The following is a 20743-nucleotide window of genomic DNA, read 5'->3' on the forward strand; positions in this document are numbered from 1 at the left end:
TGTACCCTACTCTTACCGAGCCCTCACAATCTAATCAACCAAAGCCCGATTTCGCCATCAAGTTTTCCCCAGCAACCTTAGGAGGCCGCGTGATGCCCGTGGAGCAAGGACACCTCGATTTGAAACCCTGCTGCTAGTTGAGTGACCTAAGGGAAGACACTTTCTGTCTCTGGCCCTCACCCCCAATCAGGAGGGTGGTGGTGAGAGCCAGGCAGGATTAAAGTGAGATCGTGTGAGCAAAGTGCTGGTTGACTTTACAGCAACAAATGTTAGTTTCTTCTTTTCCTTACTTTTTCATCCTTTGTCTCTTGCTTCTAAAATTCTATAATATAGAAAGCGTGATAAATAGTGAAGAATATAGTGATTATATATTCCGCTGTGCTGAAGGGCAGGGCGTGGAGGACAAGCTTTCAGGGAGAAGAGGGAATGGGATTCCCAGCCCCGGAGCAGGGGTGAGTTCCTGGTAGGGAAGTTACTGAGGGAGAGAAAAAAGCACTGGCAGAGGGTGGGTGTCACTATGACCCTGTCACTGACACCACCTTCCAGCTAGAGCCATCTCACCATTACCCCGGATCTCAACCACACAGCACAGAACAAACCCCCCAATAACAGAATTAGTAAGAAACTGAGATAAAGTTGGTCACAGAGAATTATTTGGTATCACGTAAGTTTTGCACATTTCATAATTTCCAAGTTTTACCCACATAACTGTGTATAATTTGGTTCTGGGTTATTTCTGCCCCCTTGTCACTGTGTGTGATTTTAGGCAAGAAATATGACTCCTCTAATAATAATAGAAGCATTAACAACAACAGTAATAATAGTTTATAGTCATTGAGCACTTGCTACGGGGCAGGCACTGTGCCAAGTGCATGGCCTGTATTAACTCAACCCTCACAGCAGCCCTGTGAGACAGCGCCACCATCACCTTCATTTTACAGTCAAAGAAACTCAGGCACAGAGATGAGTAACTTACCCACAGTCACCTGAGATCCTAAATGCACTCATATATTGGATAGTATAAAAATTCTCATGAAAAATGTTTCTACCATAAAATGAGAGACTCTATTGGAAAAATGATGATAAAGTATATGTCACTCTACGACTATCACTCCAAGTGAATCAAGATACCAACCAGCCCTGGCCTACGAGACTTTCACCCTGATGGGGTTTCTCTTCCCCATGGTGCCCCCATCCCAATTCGCCCCCTTGCCCTGGGCAGTAAAAACTAATTGCATTCATCATTCCAGGAACATTGACTCATCAGCATCAGGTTACCAGAGTTCCCTTTCAGCCGTGCTCTCCACCCAGGTCTACTGATCACAGATCAGACCCAGACCGAGGAGCCTTGCCCGCCTGCTAGACGTCCAGGTTCCCTCCCGGTGGATACGTGCATTCGTGGGCAGCGGATGGAAACGGCAATCCGCCTCCATTACCCGGGCTGCGGGAAATAACACTTAAGCCTAATTTCTCTGGTTATATATGTGATCAGAAGGTGTATATATGATCCAGATGCTTTTAAACTACTTTTGTTAAGAGAAAATTAGACTGTGGTCCTCATCCTGGCACAGAGGGCCAGGAGAAAATTGACAATTTCGTCCAGGTTTTTTTTTTTTAATTGTTGTATCTTGGGGCAGATCCTGCTTTCAGGAAGCTGGCAGAGGAAGGGAGCATGACAGGACCGAGAGGAAGCCAGACCGTCCTAAACCCACCTCCCGGAGGCCCCGGGTCAGCGCTCACAAGGACGCAGACCCCAGAAAGGGACCAAAAAATGTCTCAGAGCGAGGTTCCTACTGAGTATTTTTGTCTCTCGTTTCATAAGTATTAGCTCTTGCCTCCTCCGTACTGTGTCCAATGAAAAAATAAACATAAAGAATTTCCTTAGACCATGGACTTACTTATTTTTAGGAGGGTGGACTCGCCAGGTGACTCTGCAAATCTGGGGTCCCCATCTACAACCAGCACAATTAATGATGAACCATGAGGGGATGGAGGTTCCCACTATGTGCGCCCAGAGACCAGTCGGCCTGGGTTCCGGAAAGCAGAGCATCTAGGGAGGGGCTCACTGCGCACCCACCCGACCATCATTGGGGTGGGGTGCCGACCCGCCAGGCCCACGCCTGGCCCTGAGTCTTCTTGTCACCTGCTGAGGTTTCAGACGCTGGGTCTGGACATTGGAACCCTAGTGTTTTGAGGACAGAAAGGCAGTAGAATAAAGTACCATCAAGGCCTAGAATAACCTCATGGTCAGTGGCTCCTGGGCCGAGTCGTCTGTGCTCTCAGGATGAGAAAAGTTGGAACTCTAGGTGCTCCTCCCCCTACAGGGGGGGAGAAAACTGCTGATTTGAGGGGTCTGACCCTCAGGGGGAAACAGATCTAATGATGAGTCCAGCAATTGAATGAAGCAAAGAAAAGACACAATTCTTTATAAGGACAAATCTCCAAACAATAGAAAACCATGGACTGAATACCAGAAACTCTTATTTAAACCCTTTGAAACTGCACTACTCCAAAGTCCTAGGAAGTGCAGTGGAGAAAATAATCCTAAACAGATGATAAATAAGGGGTTCCACAAGAGGAGGAAAGAGCAGGAAAGATCCCAGCTCAGACCAGCGGTGGCTCCGGGCCACTCACTCACCCTCTGAGCCCATCTTTTCATCATTGTCCTCAACGCCACCCTCCTCCCACCTCCTCCAGCCTCAGCCTCATCCCCGCCTCAACCCCGAGTGCAGACTGGGCACTGCATTTACACAAGAGAAAGGCAACTCCCTGGATAAGAGAGACCATAAGAAGGCACAGCCCTATGTGGAAGAATAAGATGAGTCCCGGTCTCCAGCCGGATCCAGCCTGGAAGACGGTGGCCACTCATCTCCTCAGGCCCTGCCTGCACAGCCCGACCCACCCTAAGTGGAATGGGGTGATGTGTATGGAGCGCCCTACTCAAAGGATATTGGAGCCAATTTGTAACAAGAAAAAAGGAGTCATTAATCAGAAAAGGGATACAGTGACCCTACAGATACTAGGTGCTCTATACGTAGTAGCTACTATCACCGCAAATCTTCCCTTCATAGTTTTGAGCTCAAAAGTTTCTTTCAATCAACAGCCTGCTTCGGCACAGCCCCAGCATCCAGACTGGCCCTGCAATTCCACCAAAAGCACCACAGGTCCGCCACTGAGGCAAACAGACTACTTCTATGGGCTCTGTAGTGACATAATTGAAGCCGGGTTTACATTGATTGAAACAGTATAGTTTTGACAGAATGAAAATATTTTAGTAAGCGGCACAACACATGTTTGAGGAAAATTCACAGAGGTGCCCCTGCCCCATGGATTTCCTCACTTACCTGTGAAAGCACCGTTTTGGAAGTGAAGGGGGAGGGGTGGTAGGGTCCCCTTCTGCACAATAGCGTCTTTAACAAACGCGCCAGCTGGTCAAGCACTAACTGGGCTGATTTGAAACAGCGTTTACTACTGCCAGTGACTATTCACAGGGCTCTGGGGGGAAAGAACTTTCAATGGCTCAATGTTTATAAATGCTACTGCTGTCCCCCAAACACACGTCTCAGATTCCTGAGGGATCCTGGGAGCTTTTGCCAGAACTTGGGTGAGGGTATATGAGTTTTAAATGGGGAGCGGAGTCGTTAGGGAATCCAAATTAAACTCATATAAATGAGCGCTTGGTGGTTTGGAGTCTGAAGACCATTTGAGTAAGATGGGGAACCCGGACCTGTCTGGATTCCTTCATTTTAATTTGACAAAGTCTCACAGACAGAGAAAGCATTCAGAAGGCACAACACAGCCGGCCAGGCACTTTGTGTCTTTTTATTTGAAGTTTTGCTACTTTACCTCTACAGATGCCAAAAAAAAAAAAAAAAAGGCTAAACTTCAATGTGGGATATCAAAATAGTGGAGTTTGTGTTTACAACTCGGATGGTGTAATCAAAACTCCAAATGCTGGAGAAACAATAACACGAGTGAGGTGAAGTCAGCCAGAAATGAAAAGTCAGTGTTTCCATTACCACGCAGACGGGGTTTTTCAAGAGTTTATATAACTTGATCGTTAAAAAATGCTCCAGGCTGAAAACCTGGTTTGTGTCAATCTTGGACTAAACTAGTTTGCAAAACTCAAGTTTGTTTGCTCTGCTTTTTTATCCCTTTTCAAGAATGTATTGCTTTGAAACACTGCACATGAAGCTGAACCAAAAAAATATGTAGACCTTGTGAGCCAATGCTGTTGCAGCATCACCCGTTTTTTAGAAGAAATTGATGATTTCTCTATGTAGACTCACCTTCAAGGTGCCTATGGCACTCAAATCCCTTTTCTAACTCATTCTTTTGCGTCTCCCTTCTCTGCGGTGACTTCAAAAATATTGGAACTTCACATTGGAACGTTCACTTTTGTGTAAATAAATTTCAAATTGGAATTTAACTTGTTAGGAATAAAGTTTACTGTTATGATTTTCATTATATTGGCTCGGGTGGAACAGAATAGAGCTTTTATATGGGGACGTCAAAAAGGAAGGAAGGCAGTACAATAGACTTGGACGTGTTCAAGACACATCGCCATGAAGAGGGTAGTGGAGGGAAGCTGTGCATGAATAAAATGATTTAGGGAAACACAGTGTGTGGAAGCCCACATATCTGGCTGGGAGGTTAGGAAAGGCAGGTCTAGCCCTCCAAGATTGGGTTGCAAGAAATGCCCAGGAAGAGGCATGTCAAGAGGCCAGATCTGACTGGTCTCCATCCTCCACCACTGAGGAAGACAGACTTCTTCATCTTCCATCCAAAGGGTCTAAGTAATTTGGATTCTTGCCTGGGAAGGAGCAGATAACTCAAGAATGAGCTTCTGTGTGTGTGCATATGTGGTGTGATTTGTGTGTGTGTGTGTGTGTGTGTGTGTGTGTGTGGTGTGTCTGCATGTGTGTGGTGTGTGCATATGTGGGGTGTGTGTATGCATGTGCATGGTGTGTGTGTGGTGTGTAAATGTGTGTTGTGTGTGTCTGCATGTGTGTGGTGTTTGCATATGTGGTGCATGTGTAAGCATGTGTGTGGTGTGTGTGTGTGTGTGTGTGTGTGTGTGTGTGTGTGTGTACTTTAAGTTTGTATGTCTTTCTGTCTGTCTCTGCCTATGCCTTATAGGAGAGACCCCACAGTACGTTCGTTTGTAAATGTGGAAAATGGAAAACGGTTTAACATTTCACATTACATTTTTTGCTTTCACCTTTATAGAATTATTGAAAATGTTATTTCGAATAAAAATAGAAAGACATAGACTGTGGATTGGAAGAAACGATGTGCTCACACCCTAATTTAGGCCCCCTCCAGCACAGTCCTTTCCACAGCATCACTCAGCACCTAAAAGTATCTGCAGACACTGGCAAGCTATATGTTTATAAGCTCAAATTTGAAAAATCTGATGAGTTGTAATATATCCTGTGATGAAATACTTTCAGTGATAAAGAGAACTCATTATTCATGAAATAGTCTTTTTTTAAAACAAAAGATAATATTTTATTTTCTACATTGCAGTGGTATGAATTATTACTCAAGAGAAAGTAAGTAAAATTTTGACATCAAAACATTATTATAGGGGGCTTCCCTCGTGGCACAGTGGTTGAGAATCTGCCTGCCAATGCAGGGGACACGGGTTCGAGCCCTGGTCTGGGAAGATCCCACATGCCGCGGAGCAACTACGCCCGTGAGCCACAACTACTGAGCCTGCGCGTCAGGAGCCCGTGCTCTGCAACAAGAGAGGCCGCGATGGTGAGAGGCCCACGCACCGCGATGAAGAGTGGCCCCCGCTCTCCGCAACCAGAGAAAGCCCTCACACAGAAACGAAGACTCACACAGTCAAAAATAAAAATAAATAATAAATTAATTTTAAAAAAAAATTATTATATATATATAACATTATATAATTGGGTATGGAATCTCATCTGGATGTGATGCATCAAATAATTTTTCCATGTTCTTCCTCTTATACCTACCTATCTATTTTTCTTCAAATTCAGCTTTCATTTTTGGGAATGTGGCAAGCTTTCAGACAACACTTATGGTTAAAAATCCTTCCTTCTGGCCCTAGGAATGCCTGATTAAGAACTACCCAAAGGATTTTTGATTAAGAAGCAATACAAACTATCATTGCTAACATTTCTACTAAGTCCAAAGAGACTTGAATCTGGCCAAATGTAATAAATCCTTTTTACCATTATAATAATATAACTAAAGTATCATTATTTAAACATTTTATTTTATCAAGTTTTTAATAATGATGTGACGTTTATCAAGCATTAAAACCCCATCTTAACAATGGAATATTATTCAGCCATGAAAAGGAATGAAGTCCTAACACAGGCTACAACATGGATGAAATTTGCAAACATTATGCTGAGTGAAAGAAGCTGGATACAAAAGGTCACATATCACTTAATTATGTTTGGATGAAATGTCCAGAGCAGGTATATCTACTAGAGGCAGAAAGTAAATTAGTGGTTGCGTAGGGGGTGCATGGAGAGGGAAAGAAGAATAACTTCATGGGTGCAGGGTTTCTTTCTGGGGTGATGAAAGGGTTTTGGAATTAGATAGTGGTGGTGGTTGCACAACCCAAAAACCACTGAACTGTGTTCCTTAAATGGGTGAACTTTATGGTATATGAATTATATCTCAATTAAAAAAATAATAACCATATCTTAAATCATCAGATCTTAAATCAAGAATCATTTTGATAGGCACTATTATCCAAGGAACTCAGCACTCAATAAAATGGCCAGAACGAATGCTCACTTTAGTTCTGTAAAGTTTAGCTCTCTAAAAGTTACACCGTGAGGTATAGTGAATAATTTATGACTACAGATTTTACTAAAGAATCTCTCACTACATTTATGTTAATACTATGTGATCCATGAAGAATTTTGATCTGGCCTTTATTTTACAGGGAATGGTTGGTTTGCTTCACTTCACTTGTGCTAGCACTTATGAAAGATCAGGAAATTTCAAACCTACAAACGGGTTCCTCAGTGAAAAACTGACCATTTAAAAACTATTATTTTAGTCTATTTCAAATATTCACTTAAAACATGTGGATTGTATTCCATCTACTTGAAATGCTTCTGTTTTTTTCAAATGACAATCACACAGTCTACAAAAATGGAAGTAGAATTTATCCAATGGTAGGTTAATTCTGGAAAGATGATCCTACCTAGATAAAGCATATACGTGTCGACGTTTTCAGATCAAAACCTCAAAATATAATGTGTATAAGATATATCATTTCCTTATGAATAGCAAAAAAACCTCCCAGATTTAAAAAGAAACTATCTGTGTCATTCACATTTTTCCCATAAAGATATACAAAATCTTACATTATGCTTTACAATAAGCCTGAAGTCACTGTAGTATTTATTTGACGTTTGTGCTCTTATTTATCATGTTAGATATTGTACATGTCTCATCTCACCAGCCATAGTGGAAGCTCCAGGGTCTGTACGTAAATCTTGATTTTTTTTTAGACTACACCCAAGCATAATGTCTTACATACCGATCACAGTTTAATATCTAATATATGTTGAAGATGCATGAATTAAGTTGTTCACATTACCCCATTGTCTAGGTATATAAATTTCTTGGAATGTATTTATAGTGTATTAGATTGACAAATGGCCAAAAATTGCCACGAATTTTGTAATGTCATCATTGCCTAGGTTTCTATAAGCGTTATGACACATAGCTTTGTTATTCACGTATGTAATATTTTAAAAAGCCACCATCATACTCACAGTTGTAACCAGGTGCAATGCGGTGCTGTGCCTCCAGACTTGCCAACGTGATGTGGAAAATTATATGCAGCAACAGGAAGGAAAAACTGGTGAAGCACAGAGACTTTAACAACCGTCCTGTGTGTCCTGGGAAGAAAAACACAGAGATTATGAGCGATCCTGAGATGACCACACTCATTCTGACCTTCGTACCAGTCCACATAGAACACGTTTCTACAAAAACTATTGTGTAGACTGACTCAAAAGAATATGAAGTGTAACAATGACTCTCTTAATTATTAGTCTAAAGCTAAAAGCATCTTATTCCCTTTGTAAAATTATATAATTAACACTGATTAAAAATGCGACATGAAAGAAAGATGCTTTCCTATTTATCACAGGATATGTTACCACAAAACGGAACCACTAGCAAGCCTCTGGTCCAGAAAGTTTTATAAGGGAGTTCTGCCAACTTTGATGAAACAGATAATCCCTGCCTTGTAAAAATAGTTCCAGAGAGTAGGAAAAGAAGGAAAGTTGCTTAAAACATTTTACAATTTAGAGTAAGTTTAATTTCAAAATTAAATAAAGCTAGAAAAAGAAAGGAATTTATAAGCCCATTTTACTTATGAATATAGACACAAATTATTTGAAAAACATACGTGCTCACTAACTGAAATAGCAAGGTAAAATGCAATACATCACAATAAGCTAGTATTTATTGCAGAAAAAGAAATGTGGCTTAATAGTAACAAATCTGTAAGGATAAGTCATACACTGGTAGGCTGATATGATAATTTTCTTAATGCATATGGAATAAGAATCTCATTAAGTTCAAAATCTATTTATGGTAAAATAATACAACACTCAGAAAACTAGGAATAGAAGGAAATATCGTTAAGATAATAAAGAATTGGGACTTCCCTGGTGGCGCAGTTGTTAAGAATCTGCCTGCCAATGCAGGGTACACAGGTTCGATCTCTGGTCCGGGAAGATCCCACATGCCGCGGAGCAGCTAAGCCCATGCACCACAACTACTGAGCCTGCACTCTAGAGCCCACGAACCACAACTACTGAGCCCACACGCCGCAACTACTGAAGCCCACGCACCTAGAGCCCGTGCTCTGCAACAAAGAGAAGCCACTGCAATGAGAAGCCCGCGCACCGCAACGAAGAGTAGCCCCTGCTCACCGCAACTAAAGAAAGCCCACGCACAGCAATGAAGACACAATGCAGCCAAAAAAGAAAAAGAAAAAGATAATAAAGAATTTATGCCATAACTAAAGCAAATATCCTGTTTATGGTGGAATTTTAGACACAGTCGTATTAATATCAGAGAACCATCAAGGACACTTGATACCCTTGCCACTTATATCACTGGTGGTACTGGCCAGTGTTATAAGGTAAGAAAAAGAAAGAAGAGTTGTAATACCTAGAATTATCTGCAGATAATATGATCAAATGGAATTATTTGCAGATGACATCATCATCAATATAGAATGTCCAACTGAATCCACAGACCAACTATTAGAAAAAAATACACAAAAATGATTCAGATGCAATATCATCTTGCAAAAATAAATATAGCTCCTCTGCGTTGGCATAATCAGATAGAAAACAAGATACAACTTAAATTAGCAACCAAAACTGTATTGTAAATGGTTTTGTCAATGTGTCAGTCTAATCAAACATCTGAACAGATTAAAGTCTGTAATGAACTGACTTTACTAAATAAAGATATTTTCCTTGATGATCTGGGCAGGCTGATTCAATCAGCTGGAAGTCCTGAAAAGAACAAGTGATTACCCTAAAAATTGAAGCTTAAAGGTCTAAAATGTCATAAACATAAATACAAATATAACTAAAATGTCTCATTTTGTCTCACTTTTGATTTATGAGTTTAGCCAAGGGTTTGTCAATTCTGTCGATCTTTTCAAAGAACCAACTTTTGGTTTTGTTGATTCTCACTATTGTTTTTCTATTCTCTGTTTCATTTAGCTCTGTTCTCATCTCTGTTACTTCCTTCATTCTGCTAGTTTGCAGTTTAGTTTGCCCTTCTCCTTCTAGCTCCTTAAGGTGTAAATCTAGGGTATTGATTTGAGATCATTCTTTTTTGATACAGTTGTTTACAGCTATAAATTCCCCTGTGATCACTGCTTTCGCTGCATCCAATAAGTTTTGGTATGTTATGTTTTGTTTCCATTTGTCTCTAAGTATTCTTTAATTGCCCTTGTGATTATCTCTTTGACCCACTGGTGTCTAAGAATGCATTGTTTAATTTCCATATTTCCAATTTTCCTTCTGTTATTAATGTCTTAGTTTCTTTCTATTGTACTTTGAGAAGATACTTTATATGCTTTCAATCTTTTCAAATTTCTTGAGAATTTTTCCATGGTCTAACATATGGTCTATCCTGGAGCATATTCCATGTAAACTTGAGAAGAATAGGTATCCTCCTATTGCTGAGTGAAGAATTTCATATTTATCTGTTAGGTCTAGTTGGTTTATAGTTTTGTTCAAGTCTTCTTTTTCCTTATCATTCTTCTATTTAGATGTTCTTTCCAGTATTGAAAGTGGGCTACTGAAGTATCCAATTATTATTGTAGAATTGTCTATTTCTCCCTTCAAGTCTGCCAATGTTTGATTCATATATTTTGGGGCTCTGTTGTTTGCTGAGTATATGTTTATAATTGTTACATCTTCTTGAACTGACCTTTTATCAATATATGATGTCCTTTGTAACAGTTTTTTACTTAAAATACATTTTGTCTAATATTAATGCAGCCACCTCAGCACTTTTTTGGTTATTATTCGCATAGAATATCTTTTTCCATCCTTTCACTTTCAACCAACTTTGGATTTTAAGTGAATCTCCTGTAGACAACATACCATTGGGTCATGTTTTATTACGCATTCTACTCCTTTTACCTTTCATTGGAGAGTTTAATCCAATTATATTAAAATAACTACTGATAAGGATACATTTTTGTCATTTTGCTATTTTTTTCCTGTATGTCATACATTTTTTTTCCCTCATTTCCTCTGTTACTTCTTTCTTTTGTGTTTTTGAAGGATAAATTTGCCTAATATAAGATTCTTTTTTTAAAACATAGAAAACTTAATTAGTTGATAATTTTTTACATTGTATATACTCTTTTTAAGATTCCATTACAGGTTATCACAAGATAGTACTGAATATAGTTCCCTGTGCTATACAGTAGGACCTTGTTGTATCTATCTTATTCCAACCCCATAACTTCTTGCTAACTAATAATAAGACTGAATTAATTAGTTGGAGTATAATACCATCATATATATACTCTTTCAAAACCTTTTTTTCCCTCCTGATCCTGCTTCCAAAGACTGTCCTGGTTGCAAAGCTGCTGCTGCCCTGAAGGCATCTAAAGTTTCCTCCACCCCATTCTATCTCTCTGACCAGAGGAACTGGGGGAAGGGGTCCCAAGAGCTAACGATTAAAGGGGAAATCTTGGTGAGAAGAGACCCAGAGGAGGATCCCCTAATTCTGTTATAAACCAGTACAAGTCCTGGTCTCACCCTCAAGCCACACATGTGTGGAACAGACCCAAAAGAGCTTTCAGAATTGAACTACGATACAAGGAACCACACAGGTCCCAGACCGACCCCTGAGGGGTACGTGCACAAATCAGACCCAAATAGAAAAGCAAAGGTTTGAGAACTGAACTGACATTGGAACCACCAGCCACAGAAAGTGAGACAAAGCTTGTGAGCTGAAACCAACCAGATTGCCTGCTAAAACACAGAAACAAAGGGGAAAAAAATCAACATTATCCAGAGGATTTTAAGATGACCCAATGATTCATAACACAATATTCAAAATGACCAGGATATAATTCCAAATTACTTGGCATAGAAAACACCAGGAAAATCTGACCAATTCTCAAGAGAAAAGACAATGAAGTCAACCTTGAAATTACCCAGATGTTGGAATTATTAGAAAATGACTTTAAAACAACCCTTACAACCACACTCCATGAGGTCAAGGTAAATAATCTTAAAATGGAGAGCTCGAAGCTGTCAGCATAGAAATAGAAAAAGAAACGAGCAAGAAATAAAAAATTTAGAATTGAAAAAATACAATATCTGAAATTTAAAATTCACTTGATGGACTCAATAGTGGAACAGAGATGACAAAGAAATGAGCCAGTAACTTGAAGAGATTAACAGAAATTATGGACTTTGACTCTCAGAGGGCTAAAGATTGAAAAAATTCATCGGCTCTCAGGTCTGAGATCAAAGGATCAAGGCCATCGTTTGTGTCATTTATGTCATTAGACTTACAGAAAGAGAGGAAAGAGAGAGTGGTCCAGAAAAATATTTGGATGATAGCTAAAAATTCCCCAAATTTGTTGAAGACATAATTTACACACTCAATACGCTCAGCAAACCTAAAAAGGATGAACTTGAAGAAACCACAAGAGACTCAGAATAACCAACCGGCTGGAAATCTAACATAAAGAAAAACTCCAAAAGCAGAGAGAGAATGTCACATTACACACAGGGGGACAACTCTGAATTACCACATATTTTTCATCACAAACGGTGAAGACCAGAATAGCTGGAAAAACATCTTTAAAGTTATGAAAGGAAAGAACTATGAACCCAGGATTCTATATCCTGTGAAAACATCCTTCAGGAATGAAGACAAAAAGAAGACATTTTCAGATTAAGGAAAACTGAGAGTATCTGTCACCAGGAGATCTGCTCTAAAAGAAATGCTAACATAGCTTGTTCAGGCTGAAAGGGAATGATACTAAAGGAAAACGTGGAACTTCAGTCATGAATAGGAGCGACAGAAATGGGTAAAAAGATATTTGTTTTCATACACACATACACACACACACTCACACTCACATACACACACCCCTAATTACAGCCATGCTCCAATTAATTCATGGCATTTCTAGAAATGATCTCTTTTTCTGGTTTTGGAAGTATTTTGTGTGCACAGAAATAATTGAGGGTATTATGTTGCCCATGTGTTTTGAGTAGTCAGTCTAATTTACACAAGAAATACGAATTATCCAAGGATATGTCACGTAATAAATAATCACTCATAATTAGAAACATAAGAAAATGGGTCATATATTTAAAAGACTTAAAAATATATATGCTAACTTCAAGATGATTTCCCAAAGTAACGCAGATAGCAGATTCACAAAATAGGCAATTTATGGCCAGCATGACACGGGACCAAACTGCATACTTACATACTATTTTTCTCTGGTTATTAAGCAGAAGAAATTCAATATTAACAGAAAGAATAAATAACAAGGAGAAAAAGTAGAGTTTTTTCAATCAATTTTAATTTGGGTTTTATTCATTGACTTTGTTTATCTGTAATATATTTCCTCAAATAGAGTTTAAAAAAAGAAAATACTACTGTTACTCCATAGATTACATCCAGGAACTGGGATTTAAACATAGGTATAAATCTAACTCCTTATTTATAATACTTTTGAAGGTATTCAAAGGCTATTTTTTGAGGTTTTTTTTATACAGAATTTTATTTTTTTTTTTTATACAGTTGTATAAAATTAGTTTTATACAACTAATTTTCTTATTAGTTATCTATTTTATACATATTGGTGTATATATACGTCAATCCCAATCTCCCAATTCATCCCATTACCACCACCCCCAACCCTGCTTTCACCACTTGGTGTCCATACGTTTGTCCTCTACACCTGTGTCTCTATTTCTGCCTTGAAAACTGGTTCATCTGTACCATTTTTCTAGATTCCACATATATGCATTAATATACGGTATTTGTTTTTCTCTTTCTGACTTACTTCACTCTGTACGACCGTCTCTAGGTCCATCCACGTCTCTACAAATAACCCAATTTCGTTCCTTTGTATGGCTGAGTAATATTCCATTATATATATGTACCACATTTTCTTTATCCATTCGTCTGTCAATGGGCATTTAGGTTGCTTCCATGACCTGGCTATTGTAAATAGTGCTGCAATGAACACTGGGGTGCATGTGTCTTTTTGAATTATGGTTTTCTCTGGGTATATGCCCAGTAGTGGGATTGCTGGGTCATATGGTAATTCCATTTTTAGTTGTTTTTAAGGAACCTCCATACTGTTCTCCACAGTGGCTGTATCAATTTACATTCCCACCAACAGTGCAGGAGGGTTCACTTTTCTCCACACCCTCTCCAGCATTTGTTGTTTGTAGATTTTCTGATGATACCCATTCGAACTGGTGTGAGGTGATACCTCACTGTACTTTTGATTTGCATTTCTCTAATAATTAGTGATGTTGAGCAGCTTTTCATGTGCCTCTTGGCCATCTTTATGTCTTCTTTGGAGAAATGTCTATTTAGGTCTTCTGCCCATTTTTGGATTGGGTTGTTTGTTTTTTTAATATTGAGCTGCATGAGCTGTCTATATATTTTGGAGATTAATCTTCTGTCCATTGATTCATTTGCAAATATTTTCTCCCATTCTGAGGGTGGTCTTTTTGTCTTGTTTATAGTTTCCTTTGCTGTGTGAAAGCTTTTAAGTTTCATTAGGTCCCATTTGTTTATTTTTGTTTTTATTTCCATTTCTCTAGGAGGTGGGTCAAAAAAGATCTTACTGTGATTTATGTCAAAGAGTGTTCTTCCCATGTTTTCCTCTAAGAGTTTTATAGTGTCCAGTCTTACATTTAGGTCTTTAATCCATTTTGAGTTTATTTTTTGTATGGTGTTAGGGAGTGTTCTAATTTCATTCTTTTACATGTAGCTGTCCAGTTTTCCCAGCACCACTTATTGAAGAGACTGTCTTTTCTCCATTGTATATCCTTGCCTCCTTTGTCATAGATTACTTGACCATAGGTGCATGGGTTTACCTCTGGGCTTTCTATCTTGTTCCATTGATCTATGTTTCTGTTTTTGTGCCAGTACCATATTGTCTTGGTTACTGTAGCTTTGTAGTATAGTCTGAAGTCAGGGAGCCTGATTACTCCAGCTCCATTTTTTCCCCCCCCATATTGCTTTGGCTATTAGGGGTCTTTTGTGTCTCCATACAAATTTTAAGATTTTTTGTTCTAGTTCTGTAAAAAATGTCACTGGTAATTTGATAGGGATTGCACTGAATCTGTAGATTGCTTTGGGTAGTTTAGTCATTTTGACAATATTGATTCTTCCAATCCAAGAACAAGGTATATCTTTCCATCTGCTTGTGTCAGCTTTGATTTCTTTCATTAGTGTCTTATAGTTTTCTGAGTACAGGTCTTTTACCTCCTTAGGTAGATTTATTCCTAGATATTTTACTTTTTTTGTTGCAGTGGTGAATGGGATTGTTTCCTTAATTTCTCTTTCTGATCTTTCATTGTTAGTGTATAGGAATGCAAGAGATTTCTGTGCATTAATTTTGTATCCTGCAACTTTACCAAATTCATTGATTAGCTCTAGTCGTTTTCTGGTGGCATCTTTAGGATTCTCTTTGTATAGTACTGTGTCATCTGCAAACAGTGACAGTTTTACTTCTTTTTTTTCCAAATTATATTCATTTTATTTCTTTTTCTTCTCTGATTGTCATGGCTAGGACTTCCAAAACTATGTTGAATAACAGCGGCGAGTGGACATCGTTGTCTTGTTCCTGATCTTAAAGGAAATGCTTTCAGTTTTTCACCATTGAGAATGATGTTTTCTGTGGGTTTGTCGTATATCGCCTATACTATGTTGAGGTAGTTTCCCTCTATGCCCACTTTCTGGAGAGTTTTTATAAATGGGTGTTGAATTTTGTCAAAAGCTTTTCTTGCATCTATTGAGATGATCATATGGTTTTTATTCTTCAATTTGTTAATATGGTGTATCACATTGATTGATTTGCATATACTGAAGAATCCTTGCATCCCTGGGATAAATCACACTTGATCATGGTGTATGATCCTTTTAATGTGTTGTTGGATTCTGTTTGCTAGTATTTTGTTGAGGATTTTTGCATCTATATTCATCAGTGACATTGGCCTGTAATTTTCTTTTTTTGTAGTATCTTTGTCTGCTTTTGGTGTCAGGGTGATGGTGGCCTTGTAGAATGAGTTTGGGAGTGTTCCTTCTTCTGCAATTTTTTGGAAGAGCTTGAGAAAGATAGGTGTTAGCTCTTCTCTAAATGTTTGATAGAATTCGCCTGTGAAGCCATCTGGTCTTGGACTTTTGTTTGTTGGAAGGTTTTTAATCACAGTTTCAATTTCATTACTTGTGATTGGTCTGTTCATATTTTCTATTTCTTCCTGGTTCAGTCTTGGAAGGTTATACCTTTCTAGGAATTTGTCCATTTCTTCCAGGTTGTCCATTTTATTGGCATAGAGTTGCTTGTAGTAGTCTCTTATGGTGCTTTGTGTTTCTGCGGTGTCCATTGTAACTTCTCCTTTTTCATTTCTAATTTTATTGATTTGAATCCTCTCCCTCTTTTTCTTGATGAGTCTGGCTAAGGGTTTATCAATTTTGTTTATCTTCTCAAAGAACCAGCTTTTAGTTTTATTGATCTTTGCTATTGTTTTCTTTGTTTCTATTTCATTTACTTCTGCTCTGATCTTTATGATTTCTTTCCTTCTGCTAACTTTGGGTTTTGTTTGTTCTTCTTTCTCTAGTTCCTTTAGGTGTAAGTTTAGATTGTTTATTTGAGGTTTTTCTTGTTTCTTGAGGTAGGATTGTATTGCTATAAACTTCCCTCTTAAACTGCTTTTGCTGCAGCCCATAGGTTTTGGATCGTCATGTTTTCATTGTCATTTGTTTCTAGGTATTTTTTGATTTCCTCTTTGATTTATTCAGTGATCTCTCAGTTATTTAGTAGCGTATTGTTTAGCCTCCATGTGTTTGTGTTTTCTACTTTTTTTTCCCCTGTAATTTATTTCTAATCTCATAGCGTTGTGGTCGGAAAAGATGTTTGATATGATTTCAATTTTCTTACATTTACCAAGGCTTGATTTGTGACCCAAGGTGTGACCTACCCTGGAGAATGTTCCTTGTGCACGTGAGAAGTGTAATCTGCTGTTTTTGGATGGAATGTCTATAAATATCAATTAAATCTATCTGGTCTATTGTGTCATTTAAAGCTTGTGTTTCCTTATTAATTTTCTGTCTGGATGATCTGTCCATTGGTGTAAGTGAGGTGTTAAAGTCCCCCACTATTATTGTGTTACTGTCGATTTCCTCTTTTATAGCTGTTAGCATTTGCCTATGTATTGAGGTGTTCCTATGTTGGGTGCATATACATTTATAACTGTTATATGTTCTTGGATTGATCCCTTGATCATTATGTAGTGTCCTTCCTTGTCTCTTGTAACATTCTTTATTTTAAAGTCTATTTTATCTGATATGAGTATGGCTACTCCAGCTTTCTTTTGATTTCCATTTGCATGGAATGTCTTTTTCCATCCCCTCATTTTCAGTCTGTATGTGTCCCTAGGTCTGAAGTGGGTCTCTTGTAGACAGCATATATATGGGTCTTGTTTTTGTATCCATTCAGCCTGTGTCTTTTGGTTGGAGCATTTAATCCATTCACATGTAAGGTAATTATCAATATGTATGTTCCTATTAGCATTTTCTTAATTGTTTTGGGTTTGTTTTTGTAGGTCCTTTTCTTCTCTTGTCTTTCCCACTTAGAGAAGTTCCTTTAGCATTTGTTGTAGAGCTGGTTTGGTGATGCTGAATTCTCTTAGCTTTTGCTTGTCTGTAAAACTTTTGATTTCTCCATCAAATCTGAATGAGATCCTTGCTGGGTAGAGTAATCTTGGTTGCAGGTTCTTCCCTTTCATCACTTTGAATATATCATGCCACTCCCTTCTGGCTTGTAGAGTTTCCACTGAGAAATCAGCTGTTAACCTTATGGGAGTTCCCTTGTATGTTATCTGTCGTTTTTCCCTTGCTGCTTTTAATAATTTTTCTTTGTCTTTAATTTTTGTCAATTTGATTACTGTGTGTCAGAGCATGTTTCTCTTTGGGTTTATCCTGCTTGGGACTCTCTGTGCATCCTGGACTTGGGTGGCTATTCCTTTCCCATGTTAGGGAAGTTTTTGACTATAATCTCTTCAAATATTTTCTCCGGTCCTTTCTCTCTCTCTTCTCCTTCTGGGACCCCTATAATGCGAATGTTGGTGTGTTTAATGTTGTCCCAGAGGTCTCTTAGGCTGTGTTCATTTCTTTTCATTCCTTTCTCTTTATTGTGTTACGCAGCAGTGAATTCCACCATTCTGTCTTCCAGGTCACTTATCTGTTCTTCTGCCTCAGTTATTCTGCTATTGATTCCTTCTAGTGTATTTTTCACTTCAGTTATTGTATTGTTCATCTCTGTTCGTTTGTTCTTTAATTCTTCTAGGTCTTTGTTAAACATTTCTTGCATCTTCTCAATCTTTACCTCCATTCTTTTTCCGTGGTCCTGGATCATCTTCACTATCATTATTATGAATTATTTTTCTGGAAGGTTGCCTATCTCCACTTCATTTAATTGTTTTTCTGGGCTTTAATCTTGTTCCTTCATCTGGTACATAGTCCTCTGCCTTTTCATTTTGTCTATCTTTCTGCGAATGTGGTTTTCGTTCCACAGGCTGCAGAATTGTAGTTCTTTGTGCTCCTGCTGCCTGCCCTCTGGTGGATGAGGCTATCTAAGAGGCTTGTGCAAGCTTCCTGATGGGAGTGACTGGTGGTGGGCAGAGCTGAGTGTTGCTCTGGTGGGCAGAGCTCAGTAAAACTTTAATCTGCTTGTCTGCTGATGGGTGGGGCTGAGTTCCCTCCTTGTTGGTTGTTTGGCCTGAGGCAACCCAGCACTGGAGGCTACAGGCTCTTTGGTAGGGCTAATGGCAGACTCCAGGAGGGCTCACGCCAAGAAGTACTTCCCAGAACTTCTGCTGCCAGTGTCCTTGTCCCCACCGCGGGCCACAGTCACCCCCTGCCTCGGCAGGAGAGCCTCTAACACCAGCAGGTAGGTCTGGTTCAGTCTCCTATGGGGTCACTGCTCCTTCCCCCTGGGTCCTGATGCACACAGTACTTTGTGTGTCCTCCAAGAGGGGAGTCTCTGTTTCCCCCAGCCCTGTCAAAGTCCTGCAATCAAATCCCACTAGTCTTCAAAGTCTGATTCTCTGGGAATTCCTCCTCCTGTTGCTGGACCCCCAGGTTGGGAAGCCTGATGTGGGGCTTAGAACCTTCACTCCAGTGGGTGGACTTCTATGGTATAATTGTTCTCTGGTTTGTGAGTCACCCACCCAGTGGTTATGGGATTTGATTATATTGTGATTGTGCCCCTCCTACCATCTCCTGTGGCTTCTCATTTGTCTTTGGATGTGGGATATCTTTTTTGGTGAGTTCCAGTGTCTTCCTGTCAATGATCATTCAGCAATCGGCCGTGATTCCGGTGCTCTTGCAAGAGGTAGTGAGTACACATTCTTCTACTCCAACATCTTGAACCCTCAGAGGCTGCTGCTTTAGTCAACATTCCCAAACTCTAGCTTTCAAGTGATTTTAAAGGTGACAGTTAATGTGAAAGATCCATGAAGCTATGCATTCCCCTATCCTACCAATTCTCCAAGGAGAGCTCTGAGCCTTGTGGTAATATTCTCTGTGGTAAAAATTGAACAGCAAAAAGTTTCATTGATGTGGGTTTATAGATAAGTTAATGAATCAAATACAAACTCTGTATTTATACAGAGTCTGATGAGTTTTTTAATATATTTCAAAGTCTCCTTTAGTCTTCCCCCAAGATACTTTTATTATTTATTTACAATTTAATTAGAAAGGCCTAGTAGAAGCACCATGTAGCCAATATATATGGCATTTAGGAAAAAAAAACACCAGCTTGGAAAGCAAGTACTTATATTTAATGAATTTCCCATAATTTTAGGCTCCCAATAGAACAAATGAAAAGCAGGTTGATACATAAAACTGAGTGTTTTCCTTTCTCTTCAAAATGAGTTTAAATACAAACACCTATTAGCTGGAAAGATGGTGCTGGGACTGCAAAATAAACTGAACAGTCAAGCTTTCAGGTTGAGTATGTGAAGCTGTTAATACTCACCATTTGACTTACAAGAATAGCCATTTCATTGGCATGAAACTAATATAAATGGAGAGAAGAATTACACATCTACTGTATATTCTATTTGAAATCTCATTGAGGCCATCATTCCAGCACTGCCCAAAACCCTTCTTTGCTAAAAAGAATGACTCATGGAGAGGCTTTCTGGGAACACTACAAAAGCCAATGGAAGAATACATGACAAGATTATTCCCCCAGAGTTCTTCCCAACTAGACTAGAAGCTTCCATGGCATGTCTCCAAGTGGGACTTGGAATTCCCCCTGTGCCCCACCTCTTAATCCTCCCTTGCAAAAGCTCCATTTTCTATTTCCAATTTTGTTACTGGCATATTACTGAAGCCAAAAAAATATTTTTCCCCTCTCCCTTCCCATTTGGACCTATCATTTATTACCCTGGCTTTTTTTTTTAATACTATTGTAACTAGTTTTTATTAAACTAGCTTTTTAAAAATTTATTTATTTTCGGCTGTGTTGGGTCTTCGTTGCTGTGCACGGGCTTTCTCTAGTTGTGGCGAGCGGGGGCTACTCTTGGTTGCAGTGCACGGGCTTCTCATTGCGGTGGCTTCTCTTGTTGCGGAGCACGGGCTCTAGGCATGCAGGCTTCATTAGTTGTGGCACGCGGGCTTAGTAGTTGTGGCACACAGACTCTAGAGCACAGGCTCAGTAGTTGTGGCGCACGGGTTTAGTTGCTCCGCGGCACGTGGCATCTTCCTGGACCAGGGCTCGAACCCGTGTCCCCTGCATTGGCAGGAAGATTCTTAACCACTGCGCCACCAGGGAAGCTCTACCCTGGCTTTATGTACTATTACTTAATAAGTTTTAAAGTGTAGTAATCACTTCTAAAAGGTTCCCCACAATGAAGCTGATAGAATCAGGGAGAAGAACAGTGCCCAGGGTGTGGGGATGGTGGCTAAGGGGCCAGGG

At 39.3% G+C, this 20743-nt stretch overlaps 1 protein-coding gene across 5 annotated transcripts in view; it reads right to left on the reverse strand.

The window, feature by feature from the left end:
* PIEZO2 (piezo type mechanosensitive ion channel component 2) overlaps positions 1-20743 on the reverse strand; it is a 343647-nt gene that overhangs the window by 207915 nt on the left and 114989 nt on the right. For all 5 annotated transcript variants that reach the window (XM_082416414.1, XM_082416413.1, XM_082416415.1 and 2 more), the window contains exon 3: positions 7776-7901. In XM_082416414.1, coding sequence (XP_082272540.1) covers positions 7776-7901 — 126 coding nt within the window. The remainder of the gene's footprint in view (positions 1-7775; positions 7902-20743) is intronic.

The sequence above is a fragment of the Balaenoptera physalus genome (genome assembly GCF_965194825.1).
Source record: "Balaenoptera physalus genome assembly, chromosome: 12".
Classification (NCBI taxonomy): domain Eukaryota; kingdom Metazoa; phylum Chordata; class Mammalia; order Artiodactyla; family Balaenopteridae; genus Balaenoptera; species Balaenoptera physalus.